The 16,284-nt window shown below is 40.8% G+C and overlaps 3 protein-coding genes across 3 annotated transcripts; 1 reads left to right on the forward strand and 2 right to left on the reverse strand.

The window, feature by feature from the left end:
• Positions 1-776: 776 nt before the first annotated feature.
• On the reverse strand, positions 777-3,799 carry LOC136199281 (serine/threonine-protein kinase TNNI3K-like). Its single transcript, XM_065989453.1, has 14 exons — positions 3,788-3,799; positions 3,639-3,728; positions 3,481-3,579; positions 3,335-3,433; positions 3,063-3,161; positions 2,905-3,003; positions 2,759-2,857; positions 2,520-2,618; positions 2,371-2,469; positions 2,238-2,324; positions 2,136-2,186; positions 1,915-1,999; positions 1,610-1,861; positions 777-1,561 (listed from the first exon to the last, which is right to left on the reverse strand). The coding sequence occupies exons 1-14, from the start codon at positions 3,797-3,799 to the stop codon at positions 777-779; spliced, it is 2,055 nt and encodes a 684-aa protein (XP_065845525.1).
• Positions 3,800-4,595: 796 nt separating this feature from the next.
• On the forward strand, positions 4,596-5,627 carry LOC136199054 (salivary glue protein Sgs-3-like). Its single transcript, XM_065989157.1, has 2 exons — positions 4,596-4,760; positions 4,836-5,627. Exons 1-2 carry the CDS (start codon positions 4,718-4,720, stop codon positions 5,540-5,542), a joined length of 750 nt encoding a protein of 249 aa, XP_065845229.1. The 5' UTR covers positions 4,596-4,717; the 3' UTR covers positions 5,543-5,627.
• LOC136199000 (dedicator of cytokinesis protein 1-like) lies at positions 5,097-15,975 on the reverse strand. The gene is made up of 58 exons (XM_065989083.1): positions 15,762-15,975; positions 15,582-15,665; positions 15,478-15,518; positions 15,369-15,424; positions 15,208-15,304; positions 15,060-15,152; positions 14,951-15,006; positions 14,807-14,894; positions 14,722-14,757; positions 14,479-14,663; positions 14,347-14,428; positions 14,236-14,296; positions 14,122-14,181; positions 13,999-14,074; positions 13,878-13,945; positions 13,693-13,818; positions 13,518-13,642; positions 12,368-12,466; positions 12,249-12,318; positions 12,091-12,194; positions 11,860-12,043; positions 11,713-11,810; positions 11,575-11,664; positions 11,429-11,529; positions 11,293-11,380; positions 11,188-11,240; positions 11,016-11,124; positions 10,901-10,971; positions 10,734-10,852; positions 10,550-10,683; positions 10,398-10,493; positions 10,237-10,335; positions 10,095-10,189; positions 9,969-10,047; positions 9,816-9,916; positions 9,635-9,765; positions 9,504-9,580; positions 9,368-9,453; positions 9,160-9,258; positions 9,043-9,103; positions 8,954-8,994; positions 8,815-8,905; positions 8,567-8,764; positions 8,406-8,510; positions 8,269-8,355; positions 8,162-8,216; positions 8,024-8,105; positions 7,888-7,972; positions 7,733-7,819; positions 7,506-7,682; positions 7,375-7,458; positions 7,198-7,317; positions 6,957-7,144; positions 6,641-6,904; positions 6,455-6,590; positions 6,213-6,395; positions 5,742-6,161; positions 5,097-5,688 (listed from the first exon to the last, which is right to left on the reverse strand). The coding sequence occupies exons 1-57, from the start codon at positions 15,802-15,804 to the stop codon at positions 6,021-6,023; spliced, it is 5,745 nt and encodes a 1,914-aa protein (XP_065845155.1). The 5' UTR covers positions 15,805-15,975; the 3' UTR covers positions 5,097-5,688; positions 5,742-6,020.
• Positions 15,976-16,284: the final 309 nt, after the last annotated feature.

The following is a 16,284-nucleotide window of genomic DNA, read 5'->3' on the forward strand; positions in this document are numbered from 1 at the left end:
GAAAGACGGTAGTTGTCCGCTCATTCGCGACCATGTCCACCGCTTTTCTCACCTTGATTCTCTCCGCCGCAATCGGTACGCGTAGAGTACGTATAGATCGATAGAGACCCGGGCGCCACGGTACCTTCCTCACCCCGGCCCCCCTTTTAGGAACGGCGTCGTGTTTGCAATGCTATAGGTGTGCCCGCAACACGGAGACAGAATGCATCAGTCAAATGTCGGCCACAGAGATCATCGATAACTGTGGAAGTAATGTGACCGCTTGTAAAACGGTGGCCTTCTTTCGACTCAGCGAACCGAGACGAAATGCGCCAGTGGCACGTGCACGGCGATCGAGGAGCTTCTTCAACAGAGAGTCTTTCTTCCATGAATCGTACGAGCCTCACATTCCGTTTTCTCATCTTTTCCCAACAACCGATACCCAAGGCGTCCCAATGTTGACCGTTCACAACAGCTACGTCTCTGTTTTAGCTTGCATTCGCTAAGACAAAAGCTCAGACTTATCGGTGCAAGCGATTAGCTTGAAAATGAGCCTAAGTCGTCATCCCAAGGACGCAGCTCTCAAACAATAACACCACTACGTTACGTGGTAACTTCTTTTCGCACACAGCTTCGCAAGAAATCCTTTGAAACCGTTCTTCTTCGATGAGTCACGTAATCGAAATGCCCGGATACACCTAGAAAGCATGCAATAATATAAACAAGACAACCAAAGACAAAAAAATAACGCCTATCCAAAAAAAATTTGCAGGGAAGTAGAGGTAATAATCAATAAATTAGAGCCACGGTTCCTTCACTAGATGCACCTTCCCTCCCCCGTACACCTTACCCTTTACCATTCTCTTTGCCGAACACCTTCTGTACTCCTGGTCCGACTTCTGAACGGCGATCAATTGCGACAGGCACTCACCAATCAAAGGTCTCTCACGAGGACCTTGTTTCACCATCCCAAGACCGAGCCTCTTGATGAGAGGATGACGAACACTCGTTGCCTGAGCCATTCTCTTCGTCGGAGCCGGTTCTCGACCAGTCATCAACTCAATAAACGTAACGCCGAGACTATAGACATCTGCCATCTTTGTATTGTGTTGACCGGGAGCTGATCTTTCAGGAGCCAAATAATTAGGACTCATTGGTCCAACGGATAAACTAGAGTGATCAGAGAAACGCGCTGCTCCTAAATCGCAGATTTTCGCCTCCATCAATGACGTGACGACGACGTTGGTCGATCGGATATCTCCATGAAGAATATTGAGGCCGTGAAGATAGCGGACTCCAGCTGAACAGCCCACGGAGACGTCCACTTGTTCTCGGAGAGTAAGGGTACCTTCTGCTGCTTTGATGACGTCGCTAAGAGATCCCTCTAGTAATTCCGAGACGATGCTAAGAGGAATTCCGTCCTGAGAAATGACGCCGAGGAGTGAGACGACGTTGGGATGATGAACGTGGCTGCAGATCGAGATTTCTTGCTCGAGACGCTCGCGATAAGTTTCGACGCGAAGGAAATCGAAGAAGGTTTTGACGGCCACTTGACAACCGCGCCAATGACAAACGCGAACCTCTAAACAAGAAAATTATATAGAGAATAAATTAGGATTCTGCAATTTACCGCCATAGGCTCCTCCTCCGAGTTTGACGCCGCTCTGTTCAATTTCCGCTGAAGGAACTTTGAGGATTTCTTCGTATTTGCTTAGATTTTTCTGTGCTTCCTCAGCCACGAGTCTCGCTTCGTCGCGTTCTTGTTTCAGTTGAGAGCATTCTCTTGCCATCTGAGTTCGTATTCGAGCATTTTCTTCGGTTAATTGAGACGATACTCTAGCGTTTTGAGCCTGCAAGTCAGCGGATCTTCTCCTCTCTTGTCCTAAGAATAAATATTAAATGTGCGACGGAGGTGTGCTATAAATAATTTCATACGTAAATCGGCTTCTGCTCGTTCACGAAGCTGTTGTAAGTCTCTCTGCGTCTTTGCCAGATCTCCCAAGAGTTTATCCTTTTCTGCCTAAAATGAAAACGTTTTATGATAAAATCAAGTAATAAGGAAAAGCGAGAAATAACCAATTTTAACGTAGAACGTTAGAAATTAGCTTCAGTATCAATACTTTGTAACTGCTCCTCGAAAAATTGAACTCACTCACCTCCAGTCGTAAGATCTTCTCTCTTAACTCGCTTTCAGCTTCTGAGTCATCCTAAAAAGTCAATATTAACCAGTTAGACAAATAATTTTCTCAAAAACTTACTCTTGGTTGAGAAAAAATCTTCACAAGATCTTCTTTCATTTTAAAATGTTTTCGACGATCAGCTATTTGCAACGCTCCATCTCCAGCCTAGAATTCCCATTTATTTCAAACCGAATCTTGCACGACGCTTTACGTTGTCTTTTGCATCAATGTTGCAACCTTTCTTAACTAAAAGATCAACAACGGAGACGTTGCCAGAGAAAACAGCCTCAAGAAGAGGCGTTCTTCCCCACTAATACCAAACAATAACTGAAAAACTAAATAGGAGCTCGGCATGAAGACCTGATTGCGAGCTTCGATGTCAGCTCCAGCTGAAATCAAGTAGTTCGCCATTTCAACGTGATTCAACTGACAAGCCCGATGCAGAGAAGTATGGCTAACCTAAAAAGAGTAAACAAACCCGTCAAATATTAATTAGTCAGCAATACATACTGTTTAAATAGAATCGATAATGATTTATGTTTATATAGCTGACTGTCATGCTTGTGACTCAATCTACTAACAATAAATAACATTCTTACTCGATTAGCTTCATTGACATCCAATCCCAATCCAACGAGTCGCTTGACAATTTTCAAATGACCTTCCACACTCGCAAGTCCCAATGCTCCATCGCCATTCTACAAACTCTGTACGTAGTAACAACCTTCAACATATTTTCACCTACTTCGCCTTTGGCATGAATATTGCACCCTTTCTCAATCAAAACATTCATTGGTCCATCTGCTCCAGAGAAAGCTGCTTCTAAAAAAGGCGTTCTTCCCCACTAATTATTCACAAACAATATTCTTATTGATACCCAATCAATACAATGTACGTCATTACCTTATTAAGAGCTTCGATGTCAGCTCCAGCTGAAATCAAGTATTTCGCCATTTCAACGTGATTGAACTGACAAGACAGAAGCAAAGAAGTATAGCCTGCCTAAAAAGAGTAAACAAACCCGTCAAATATTGATCAGCAGTATACATACATTTATTATCTGTTTAATGATGTAAGAATACATACTGTTAAAATAGAATCAATACCGATTTATGTTTATATAGCTGACTGTCATGCTTGTGACTCAATCTACTAACAATAAATAACATTCTTACTCGATTAGCTTCATTGACATCCAATCCCAATCCAACGAGTCGCTTGCCAATTTTCAAATGACCTTTCACACTCGCAATTCCCAATGCTCCTTCGCCAGACTACAAACTCTGTAAGTAGTAACAACCTTCAACATATTTTCACCTACTTCGTCTTTGGCATGAATATTGCACCCTTTCTCAATCAAAACATTCATTGGTCCTTCTGCTCCAGAGAGAGCTGCTTCTAAAAAAGGCGTTCTTCCCCACTAATTATTCACAAACAATATTCTTATTGATACCCAATCAATACAATGTACGTCATTACCTTATTAAGAGCTTCGATGTCAGCTCCAGCTGAAATCAAGTATTTCGCCATTTCAACGTCACGTGCCCAATGAAGTGCACTAGAACTCCACTATATCAAAAACAAATATTAATATCTTCTCCTGCCACTGCATCTTTTCCCTTTGCTACTTCAAGCGACATTCTCTCACGAACGTCACAAACGTGACCACAACAATTTTAGCGCTCCTACTCTCTAATGTCAAAGGTGAAAGTCTGTCTGCTTGAAGAATCTCAATTTTAGTCCTGTTTGGAGTTAGGAGCGCTAATTCGACGTCACGTGATTAGTGAAATTGTTTTGAGTACCCTCGACTCTCAACTATCCCCTGAACCTCATCTCTCGCTGTTTTCCACTTTTTCGGATAACGTTGAACGAACGAAACGACGATTGACTTGTTTCCTTCCTTGACAGCGGCAAAAAAGTCTACAGTGAGAAACAACGGTTGGAACCGCGTTCCAGGAAGAAGAGAAACGTGCAAACCCTTAATAGAAGTCTTGTTCATCGCGAAAAAAGACTGCACTGGTTCTTAGAAGCAACGAGGAACGTCACGTGGAGGACTTGAAAGTTTCCCGTAACCTAACAATCACGTGATTATTTGTGCCGAAAGTACACAATCATTCTTCTAAATAGATCGTATCCACTATCATTGCCAAGTACTTACGGTTTATCAAATGCAATTGAGGCATTTTTGAACGAAACATATCCTATTTTTAGATTCATTCCGAGTGACATTACCTTTATTGAAATCAATATTTAAATTCAATTTTTTGAATGGATTTCTTTTGTCTGTTGAGCGTCACTTAGACGAGATCATCTTGCGCACCGCTCATGCAGAAAATCTGCTCGGAGGCACGCCCACCAAGAGCCATGAACATTAAATACCTAATACTTATTTATACGCGAAAGTACTTTGACTTGATGGGCCATTCGACGAAGGGAGATCAAACGTGGACGCGTACACTAATCCCATTTGAGCGGAATGAAAACGAAGCCACACTGATCCGCCGTTCTGTCGCCTATAACCCGGACGAAAGACGGTAGTTGTCCGCTCATTCGCGACCATGTCCACCGCTTTTCTCACCTTGATTCTCTCCGCCGCAATCGGTACGCGTAGAGTACGTATAGATCGATAGAGACCCGGGCGCCACGGTACCTTCCTCACCCCGGCCCCCCTTTTAGGAACGGCGTCGTGTTTGCAATGCTATACGTGTGCCCGCGACACGGAGGCACAATGCATCAGTCAAATGTCGGAGGAGGCAGAGATCATCGACAACTGTGGAAGTAATGTGACCGCTTGTGAAACGATGGCCTACTTTCGACTCAGCAAACCGATAAGGTTTGAGACGAAATGCGCCAGTGGCACGTGCACGGCGTCCGAGGAGCATACTCAACAGGGGCCCTTTCCTCAGCTAAAGGTTAGGACGTGCTGTGAAACGGATCTGTGCAATTTGAATATAACGACACCCACTCCGACTATCCCAACACCAACAACGTCGACACCGACTCTAAAAATCAACGTGACGACACCGGCGGCGCCTAGCAACGGAACAACTACTACGCCATCGGGATTGAGTCAAAATGATACATTTACGCGTAATACAACATTGGGACCGAGTCAAAATACATTGAATATAACGACACCCACTCCGACTATCCCAACACCAACAACGTTGACACCGACTCTAAAAATCAACGTGACGACACCGGCGGCGCCTAGCAACGGAACAACTACTATGCCATCGGGATTGAGTCAAAATGATACATTTACGTGTAATACGACATTGGGACCGAGTCAAACTACACTCCCCACATGCAAGGGCCATGCTCTGGCAATGCCGCGCGCTATCTGTTTCTTTATTCTATCTCTTGTCTTTTGTTTGTTTTAATGGGTGTGTCTGGCTATCCTATAGTTTTGTTTTGATGTTTACCATACCAAAGGAAGCGTGATTCAATTGGGTGCCAGTCTAATTGCCGCTACATTCCTCTTACCTTAGGTCCGTTGCTAAGTTAATCAATCACGCATGCGCGTGCCCTAGAAAACATTTCTATTAAAAATTCTCGTTGAGGTGCTATAGAAACAGTTACCTTGGAATGTTGATCATTCTCCAAGAGAGAATAAAATCTAAGTCTCTGTCTGTAACACACAATTTCTATGTTAGATATTCGCTGTCCGTCTCTTCGTGGTCCCCAATTCTTCCCATGTACCATACATACATAATTCACGGTTCTAACCCATATGACGTGAATGCAAAAAAAAAAAGAGGAGAGAGAAATGAAAAGGAGTCAGTCGACGCTACACTCAAAAAATTCGTTGTCATAGCTTCTTTAATATACAATGTCTAAACCCCCCGGGAACGCGTGACGTCACGGCTTCGCGCTACTACCTTTCTTTTGCGGAACGACGGGCGGCTTGGGCGACAATTGGCGATCCTGTTGAATAAACACGTTCCCGGATACAGTATTATGACGCTCCAAACCCGAATCTTGATTTCCGCCGCCGCCATCCTTATATTCAAAATTCTATAACTTTATTTCTTTATTTTCTTTATTTTTTACTGGTGATTGCGTCATTCCTCGGGATGGGCGTGGTCGCATGCGAATGGAGGCTCCGCCCATCGTCATGGTTTCGGTGTTCCGCGGCGGCGACATGGGCGGCGGAAGGATAGACGACGCAATGGGAGTCGATTCCGACGATCCGCGTCGCGACATTTTTACCGGAAGTAGAGGCGGCGATTTGAACTAATAAAGCATACGGGTCCTAAACGCGGGGTCCCCTCTAATAAATGAATCTATAATACCGCTAGTGGAGAAGAATAAACGATTTTGCGCGGTTGAGACGATTGCGGCGGCGCGGAGAATTTCTTCGGGGGAAGTTGAGGCGGAAGTCGCGTGGGCGAATCATAATCCGATATATCGGGATCAGATTTCGACATACTAATTATTTAATTAATTAATTAAAGCGCGTTACTTCTTCGAAGCCCCACCTGTTATCGTGAAATGAAGACGATGACGTCATCGACGGTACGGAATCGTAAACGTTGCCAGATGTATTTTCTTCGTTTTCATTGGCCCCGCCCCCTCCTCCGACGTCGAGAAGATTTCCCGTTGAACTCGATTTCGGAAGGGTTACATCTTCGTAACGACTTACGGGAATTGACTGACGTTTTCCCGTCATACGACGCGGCGGCGGAACGGGATCGCTATCGACGGGAGGAGACGGCGACAGAGAAGGCGGCTTCGGAAGCGGCCTAAACAAAAACGATAAATACTATTGATTATTTAATTATTTTAGGGTGTTACCTTTGCTGAATTGGAGAGTCAGCCCCTGATGTTTGCTTAGGAATTGACGCCTTTCTTGGAGGCCCTACGACTGTGGATCGAGATGACGTTTTCTTTAGACCTTCATGGGTCGGTTTATGAGCAACGGTTAGACTTCGATCCAATTGGCGTCGACGAACGTCCGGCGACGCAGACACTTCTCCGAAAATCTGCAACAAGGATTATTATTTTTAATTAATTATTTTTTATTTTATGACGTCACGTTTTTGAAGACGTCGCGTTTCAATTCGTTGTAATTCGTTTCGAAGTTGACTTGAAGAGGTTTCAAGTCGATTGGAGCCAATTTTCCGTGAATTTCAATTGCACTTTCGAGAAGCGTAAGCTAAAAAATAATTAATTAAATTAATTATGAAATTCCGCTCGTGCGCGCGCGCGCTACCTGTTCTCTAATTAACGATTTCAAAGTTTCCAAATTTCGAACGTGCTGCGGATTCTCCGTCAAATATTGCGGAATAAAGAAAACCTAAACACGTGACTATTAATTATGAATTTATTGATTTATTTAATTACCTTTTGGTAGTTCTTTATTCCTCCCATGACCGCCGCTTCGACCATTCCGTTTACCATCATGCTCAAAGGATTCACACTCAACGAAGAATTTCCCGTATATTTTTTCACGGTTTCGCGCAATTTTTGAGTTGATTGCGTCATCTGATCGATTGCTACTTCCAACGGATTCATTTCCACCTGGGAGGAGAAATAAATATTTATTATTTATTTGTGATTAGTATTATTACTTTTTCTAATGACGTCACTTCCGCCCAGCGCATCACACCCGGAAGCTTATGAGACGTCGTAAACGTCGTTCGACTGTACCACAAAGTCTGAAGAAGAAGAGAAAAAATTCCCGTACTGTACCTGTTCAAAATCAATAGGATAAATAATATCGAACCTTAATCTCTACGCTCTTGTCTTTGGTGCCCCGATGAAAGGGTCTGTCCAGCAGGAATTTATTCACGTCATTGAATTTGTAATACCTCGAAAAAATGCGTTCGTTTTGTGACGTCATAAAATGGGTGTATCCTTACTCGAAAACGTATTCTGCTGCGTTTTTCTCCGCGAAAACTTTCGGAATTTCGGGAGTGGGAGCAACTCTGCAAATTTGAACAACTAGAAGAAATCATTCAAATTTAAAAATCATACATAATTAATTATTATTATCCTACATTGGCCATCTGACGTCAGAATGTCATTTCCGGGCTGATCAAGCGTCATCATAAACTAGAAACATTATCAATAATAATAAAAAGTATTGATTAATAAGCGTATCTACTTCAGCTGATGGACATTGGACTTTGATTCTCGCCGTAAAATCGCCGAGTTTATCCAATTCGCCGCCGCGAAATATAAAGCGTTTATTCTAAGCTCCACGTGGGGACTATCAACGAATTAAATAAATCAATAACTTACGGTCATAAACGTGGGAAACCCGAGACCAAAAAAACCGACGCAAAAATACTCCGGAGGCTGTCGAAGTCCCTGAGTAATATTCCCGTAAAAACGCGCTTGAGTTTGCTACAAAAAAACAGATAATTTATTATTGATCTATTGATTTATTTATAGTATTATACCAGCATGTCACTTAGTTGTTTGTAGTCGAAGAGTTCTTCTTCGTATTGCTGAGCTAAGGACTTACAGAGCTGAATTCCCTTTTCCCACACTTTTCCTTGATCAAAATGAGCGATTGCTTGTTTCAGAAGGCGTTCCTTCCGCGACGCTTCCGTTTCCGTTTGATATTTTCCCACGCTCAGAAGATGAAAATTGCTCCACTAAAATTTTCTCAAAGTGTGACGTCATAATTGGGATTTATCTTATTTACTTTTAATCTGTTTGCGTAGAGAAGAATCGTGAATCCCGCTTCGGCGAAATCGCCCGATTCCAAATGCAATTCACACAATTTCATAACGTATCTTAATTAATTAATTAAAATTATTTAATTAATTACAAATTTTAATTACCTTGTATACATTTCTTCGCGACCTTGATCTCGATAATAATTCTTTGGAAAATAGTTTTAATTAATTAATTAATTTAATTAATTACTGACCAATAGATTCACTGTGCACATTGTTTTCTTGAACCGGTTCTCTTCCGTGCTTTCGACTTTGCTACATACACAAGCATAGAAATTCAATTAATTAATTGAATCTATTTTTAAAAATACCGATAATCCAATAATCTTTCCAACAAATTTCCAACGGATTCGCTAAAAGCGACGCCTCTCTCCGCCAAAGTCGCGTGACCCCGACTCTTCTCAACCAAACTAATAAAGAATCAAGCTTATCTAAAACCCCTACGGTTCTATTTTAGCCTTAGAATCTCAACTAGAGCCCCAGGACAGCGTATATCTTATTCTTAGAGACTCTAGTTACATTTTGCAAAGTAAATCCTTGTATTCGGCGTCGCCTTTTCCCGCGCCGACGTTCTCGTCTAATTGATCGATTAATTCCGTTTCAACCTGAACTATTAATTATAAGGAATCTTCTTAAAATTCGTCCCCTTATTTGCCTGTTTGAAATCGCCGCGTTCTTTCGCTTCGATTTCCATCATATCGAAAAAAATCGGCATGGTACTCTTTCTCAAATCTTAAATAATTAAAAACTCGATATTTTTATATTGTTATTTAATTGGATTCGTGCCTGTTTTGGGAACGAGTGTCATGGCAACGAATGGACCAATGAGATGCGGAACAAATTCGAGTTGAAGTTGCCCAAGCGATTGCCATTTGAGAAAAACTTCAAATCCCATTACAGAACGAATATCCCCGTATCTTTAATAGATAATTAATTAATTATTTAATTAATTAATTATTTAATCTACTTGTCTAGAATTTTCGCCTGATTTGCTGGCGAAAATGTTTCTAATTGGAGCGACGGTTGCGTGATGAAAGCGACGGATAAATTAAAAAAAGAATCCCAAACCTCAATAAATTAATAACTAATTAATTAATTTTATATTTAGAATTTTTCTCACGGGCGTTTCAAAATCGGAACCGAACAAGAAATGGCTTTGAAGGGCGACAGAAAACGCTTGAATAGCGTGAACAAGAACGCTACAAAAGATAACTCATATATAAAGATATGTACTGTATCTCTTTACTTGTTTTGTAGCATGTACATTGCTCGCCATTGGGCGGGATAAGGACGCGCTTTCGTCAATTTTTCGAAGACGAAAAACACGTCCAAAAGGAAGGTCTTTCATCGGATAATTAAGATTAGTTATAGAATTAATGGATTAATACTTTTAGAGCCGGTTTTTCCCGGTACGATGCCATCAGATCGCGAAAGTGGCTCTCTTTCATTAATTTCAACATCGCAATTAAATTCACCACGTGTTGACCCTTGGAAGAAAAACGAATTCAATTTTTTTCGGGGAGGGAGAAAGGAATTTTTGAATTTTTACAGCCAATGCGCTCGTTGAATCGATTCTCTGCAAAATTCCAATGAGTAAATAAAACATTGTTTGAACGACGCACGTGACGTCATCGGGCGTCGTTTCCTTAAAAGGAGAAAAAAATCACGATTAATTAATTGATAATTTATTTATTGAATTACGCATTCCGCGGTTTGCAAACGCGTCAAAATGACGTCAAACAATTTCGCGCATATCTCCTCTTCTTCTTTCTCTTTCTTAATCAAATGATCTCTCAATATTGCCAAGAGAGAGGGAAGTAAAACGGCACGTGACTCTTTAAAAATCAATAAATATTTAAAGTAATACATAAATATTAATAGGTACCTATAAATCGAAAGAGTTCGCTATTCACTGTTGCAAGCATGCACGTCAAACGCGCTTGAATTAAAACCGAATTTGAGCGCAAATTTTTCGTCGCGGACAAGAAATTTTGAACGAATAAACTTTAAGATTAAATATATTTTAATTTTTATTTATTCGCTTTTTCTCACGCGACTTCCGTGACGTCGAAACACGTCAATAAATCCGTGTAAATCGTCGGAAAATTTTCGTGAGCAATTTGCTAAATTATGTAATAAAATTTATTATTTTAATTTAATTAATTACTTGGACTGATTCCAAATGAGGCATTTGAACGCCGATCATGTGATTCAAAGCCACAAAAGCCGATTGGACGCTCTCTTTAAATTGAATTAAATTTTGACCCCTCAACGCTCTAATATTTAAATAAATTTTAATTAAATAATTTCGTTAATTAATTAATTAATTAATTAATCACCTCGCGTACAAATGCCTCGATTGAATTATAAATTTAAAAATAAATTCCAACGCCTAAAAACTCAATGAATAAATTAATTAATTATTTAATTAATTATTTAATTACCGTCATTGTACTCAGTAATTTTGATAGAAATTCCTTACTGGGATTCGCAACATTTTCGAGATTATGCTTGAAACAAACGAGTAATTTTCTAAGCCAAAATTAAAAATCAATAAATAATTATTATTATTAGACGGACTCGTAAGCTAAAGGAGCGGCGAAATGATGTTGGACGTAAGCCTCTAAAACGGGACGAAATTGCTTGTATTTTTGCTTTTGAAGAAGATCCAAAATGTAGACCTGAAAAAAACAATTAATGTAAGTAATCATATATCTATTTCTTACCAGAGCATCAAAGACTTTTTGAGAGTGATCGAATTCGCGACTTTCTTCGTTTAGAATTCCAAAGAGAGCGTCGAACGTGTCTTGCAAAAACTAGAGCAAAGACTAAGAATAAATAAATCAATAATCGATTAACGTTACCCTGACGATTTCGTCTCCTTTCACTTGACTCACGTTATTGAGAACATCCTTCAACGAATCCTTCTTTTCGCGCCATTTTAGAAGCGACAGAAGCGCGGCTAAAAAACGATAAATAAATACATAAATCACGTGATCTTTTTCACAGACTATTCTGCGTTAATTTCGTCGAACAAATCAACGTGGAAACGGTGAACTTTTCGCGTTCGTTTCTCGATAATCCGACGTCATTTCCGGTCCCTGATGACGTCATTGTGAGACCGCTGAACATGGCGTGCGTCGACGAAGCGGGCAAGTCCAAATATCGTTTCGGATTCGTCAAAATTGATTTATTCTTATTTAATTATTTATTAGATTTATTTTGACGTCATAATTATTTACTTGTGCTCTGTAGACGTAGAGTTCGTGGCGATCGTCCAATAGGGTCGTTTCGTCGCGCGTTTTTAATTTCAAAAAGGCGAAAAGCAAATGTTTCTCTTCCTTGCCTAAGAAAAGAGGAGAGACGATTAATTAATTATTTATTTATTGATTTTTCGTACCTGTTGTGGAACAGTGACGAAATGTGAAACGTAGATGACAATCATAGAACGTGTGTACGGGAACTGTGACCTAATTTGAATAGTAAATGCGATTAAATATTTAATTAATTAATTAATACCCTTATTGTCTCGTTCCAAACTGGATGACTATTGTGAACCATGATGTAGGAACGATATTCGCTCACAGGTTGAATTCCAGCTCCAACCCAAATACAGTTCTGGAAGAAATTAATAACTTATATGTAGAGAGATTGTCAGTTCTGACCCTAAGTCTATTTATCACAGCTAGGATTGATGTGTCAATTTGCTAGAGCTGGGGTTCCTCTATATTTTAGTCTATTCATCACAGCTGGGATAGAGACAGAGTTTGTGAGTTATGATACACACGCAGTTCGGACTTTCAAAGTCAATTATTCTCTCATGACTGTGACAGCCATAGTCTAGTTTAGATGAGTCAATTATTCTCTTGCCTCAAAACTATTGCGATCGTTTTCGCGCATCAAAACTGTTTTGTCGCCTCAAAACTGTTTTGCCCGTTCTCTCGTCTCAAAACTGTTTTGCCCGTTCTCTCGCCTCAAAAGTGTTTTACCCGTTCTCTCGCCCCAAAACTGTTTTACCCGTTCTCTCGCCTCAAAACTATTGCGATCGTTTTCGCGCCCCAAAACTGTTTTGCCCGTTCTCTCGCCTCAAAACTGTTTTGCCCGTTCTCTCGCCTCAAAACTGTTTTGCCCGTTCTCTCGTCTCAAAACTGTTTTACCCGTTCTCTCGCCTCAAAACTGTTTTACCCGTTCTCTCGCCTAAAAACTGTTTTACCCGTTCTCTCGCCTCAAAACTGTTTTGCCCGTTCTCTCGCCTCAAAACTGTTTTACCCGTTCTCTCGCCCCAAAACTGTTTTACCCGTTCTCTCGCCCCAAAACTGTTTTGCCCGTTCTCTCGCCTCAAAACTATTGCGATCGTTTTCGCGCCCCAAAACTGTTTTACCCGTTCTCTCGCCTCAAAACTGAGGAGCCATAGTCTAGTTTACCTGAGTCATAGTCTATGTTCTACAGCTAGGATTAATGTGTCTATTTGCTAGAGTTGGGGTTCCTGTGTATTTCAGTCTGGGATAGAGACAGAGTTTGTGAGTTATGATACACAAGCAGTTCTGACTCTCGTACTCTATGTTCTACTTCTGGGATTCATGTGAATCCTCTATATTTTAGTCTATTAACCACAGCTAAGGTTCCTGTGTATTTTATAGAGCTGGGATTCTTGTCTATTTTATCTCACCATGACGTCACCTCCGTCATTATTGACCACTTTCATGGAGACTTCGACATTTTTCGCCGACTTTTTGCTTCCCCTATCGAAATCTCCGTCTCCCACGGTCACAAACAAATCGTTTCGAATTTCTCCTATAATAAAAATTCGCGCGCGCCTGTTATTGATTTTAATTGATATTAACCTGGCATGATGAGGTCAGCGAATCCCAATCGTTTTGCGAATCCCGTTCCACGAGGAAATAGCGTCGGTTTGTCAATTTTCAATTGTTCTAAATCACCGTGAACCAATTGTCCCGTAGCAACGACACCTAAAAACAAAAATTTTAAAAAATCAATTAATTAGATTATTTATTTATTTATTTATTACGATCGGCGGATTTCGCTTTTATGGCTGCTTCGTGAAATTTATAAAAATCGTTGTCATTTCCAGAATGTCTAAACAAAGAGAAAACATTAATCTAATTAAATTATGTAATATGACGTCGTACACTTGAAGAATTGGAATGGAAAAGTCTTCCGGGTCGGAAGAGTCAGTTTGACTCAGAATAGTTTGCAGAGAAAAAACTAGAAAATTCATTAATTAATATTGTAAATCGTATTGATTTTTTCACCTCCACATCCATAAGGTCTTCTGTAGCAAGTGGGCCCCTTTTTGTCCTGTCTCATCGTCCCTAAAATCCAACATAAATCTCATTGAATTATTAATTTTAATTGATTAATCAAACCTATTCTAAAAACGAAGCAGGCGAGATAGAGTTTCTTTTTCAAATCCGCTTCAGACAAATCCTATAAGGGTATAGAGAGTGTCTCACGTGACTCGATTAAATAATTTTGACCTCAAAGACGCCAAAGGTGCTATTCAATATGGAGAGATCGAGAACCATTCCCTGTTTGCTCAACTTCACAATATAGTTCTCACTAAATAATAAATAATTAATACGTGTATTTAATCCCATCTTTGTATCTACTTCAGAAATTTTCCCTCCCCGTGATCGTAAATCGAAAAACAAATGTCGACTTCTTCGCCGATGTTCGCAATGAAACACGTGAACGAAATCACTAAGTGATGACCACGTGGTTCCCGTTGCCTTGACGACGGCAACGATGACGCCAAAGACAAAACCTTTTTCATGCGAACCGTTCCAGAACGCGTCTTCAATTAATTAATTAATTAATATCGATTAATTGAATTAGGTAATTAAAATAATTACTCCGGCGCTTTCGATTTCTTCTTGATTTTTCAAATGCTATATGGGAAATTGATTATATATAATTAATTAATTAATTCAATGTTACCATGGAGAATAATTCGTGAACGCTAATTCGATCTGGTTCAACTGGTTTTCCGTCCGGTTTCCATAGCACCATGTCCAAGCTCAATTTCCTGTAATTAAATTTAAAAATTCAGCTATTAATTAATTAATTAATTAAAATATTTACCAGTTTCCCCAGTTGATTTTTGACATCACTTTGCGCTTCAAATCCATTAATTTATCCTAGAGACACAAAATCAATAACGTTAATCAATTAAATCTTATTGTTTTTTCACTTGTGGCAATGTTTCTCCCATGATGAGTTTTCTCCATTTGAGTAAATCGAGCATAGCGTTTTTAATTTGCCCAAAAATTTTCATATCTCCATTCTATAACCCCCCGCTAATCCGTTATTGATCTATTAGCAATGTTGCAAATTCTCACGGAATAGGCGTTCTTCCAAACGACACCCCATTCTCTCAAGACTGACGTCACTTCCCTAACAACGGGATCCTCTTGACTCACAACTGCTTCTAATTGGCTACAAAATACAAACAATGTTTCCATTATAAATATTCTTTCATCTCCCTCCCTCCCTTAGTTACCCGGGATTTTCCACGTGACACGGCTTCAAATGAATGAAAGACGATGGAAAAATCGCCTAAATCGGTTGCCATGACGATCGTAATTTCGCAAAAACGCGTCAAACTTCACTAGAACGTCCTTCTTCGACAGACTCCAGCCGCGATACCATCCTAACAAAGAGAGAGAGAAGGAGAAAATCGGGTGAGGCCCCCTTTGGGGAACACGAAGCCTACCGCCGCACTGTTCCAATATTTGCACGGTTTCGCCGAACTTGAGCGTGAGTTCTCGATCGCTTCGCGCTTCGTAGTTGTAGATCACTGCAAAAAACGAGACGGATGTGATCGGCGACGTCCGGGTGAAGGGATCGTCTTTTTCGTCGCGAAAAACGGGCTCCCGATCGCTCGTACGCTTACCGACGCCGTATTTTGCATTCGTCGTCGGCTCCCACGCCGTCATCGTCGTCCAAAACGGTCGATTTCTTCCTCTACGCGACGCTTCGTTCTTCTTTGGATCACGTGTTTGTTCCTCAATGTCCGGGCGTTCGACGACAGCGTCGGCGAAAAGGCGATCTGCGATAATCGACGCGAAATGTAAGATGAAACCGTGAAAAAGAAGGACGGCGACCACGAGGCATTGTACGCCATCTTGAACTGGAAGCGTGAAATCTTGCATCATTTCCTGCCAAAAATAGAAATGCTGACTACGATTATGATGTAACTTCCGTATTGAAAATTCGCACCTAATCGAATGAGCAAACCAGAGCGCTAGATAAGACCCACGTGATCGCAACGAACCAATGAGCGCGATGGGTGGGGCTTACGGCGCTCAAAAGCTAAGCGCACACCGATTCTCCTTCAGTTGAGGCTTAGGGTGGGTGCGGCGCGGAGCAATCTGCGTCTCATCCTTGACGGACTGGCTCGGGAGCTTTGACAAAAG

Source organism: Oscarella lobularis, chromosome 20, assembly GCF_947507565.1.
Source record: "Oscarella lobularis chromosome 20, ooOscLobu1.1, whole genome shotgun sequence".
Classification (NCBI taxonomy): Eukaryota; Metazoa; Porifera; class Homoscleromorpha; order Homosclerophorida; family Oscarellidae; genus Oscarella; species Oscarella lobularis.

What these genes read in the sequence shown, in the direction of transcription:
- LOC136199054 (XM_065989157.1), top strand. Translation starts at nt 4,718, where the DNA reads ATGTCCACCGCTTTTCTCACCTTGATTCTCTCCGCCGCAATCG. An exon ending in GATTCTCTCCGCCGCAATCG is followed by an intron (nt 4,761 to 4,835) that starts GTACGCGTAGAG and finishes CCCCCCTTTTAG; the next exon opens with GAACGGCGTCGTGTTTGCAA.
- LOC136199000 (XM_065989083.1), bottom strand. Translation starts at nt 15,804, where the DNA reads ATGACGGCGTGGGAGCCGACGACGAATGCAAAATACGGCGTCG. An exon ending in AATATTGGAACAGTGCGGCG is followed by an intron (nt 15,519 to 15,581) that starts GTAGGCTTCGTG and finishes TCTCTTTGTTAG; the next exon opens with GATGGTATCGCGGCTGGAGT. An exon ending in TGTCGAAGAAGGACGTTCTA is followed by an intron (nt 15,425 to 15,477) that starts GTGAAGTTTGAC and finishes CAACCGATTTAG; the next exon opens with GCGATTTTTCCATCGTCTTT.
- LOC136199281 (XM_065989453.1), bottom strand. An exon ending in ACATCGAAGCTCGCAATCAG is followed by an intron (nt 2,470 to 2,519) that starts GTCTTCATGCCG and finishes GTTTGGTATTAG; the next exon opens with TGGGGAAGAACGCCTCTTCT. An exon ending in CGGAGGAGGAGCCTATGGCG is followed by an intron (nt 1,562 to 1,609) that starts GTAAATTGCAGA and finishes TTTCTTGTTTAG; the next exon opens with AGGTTCGCGTTTGTCATTGG.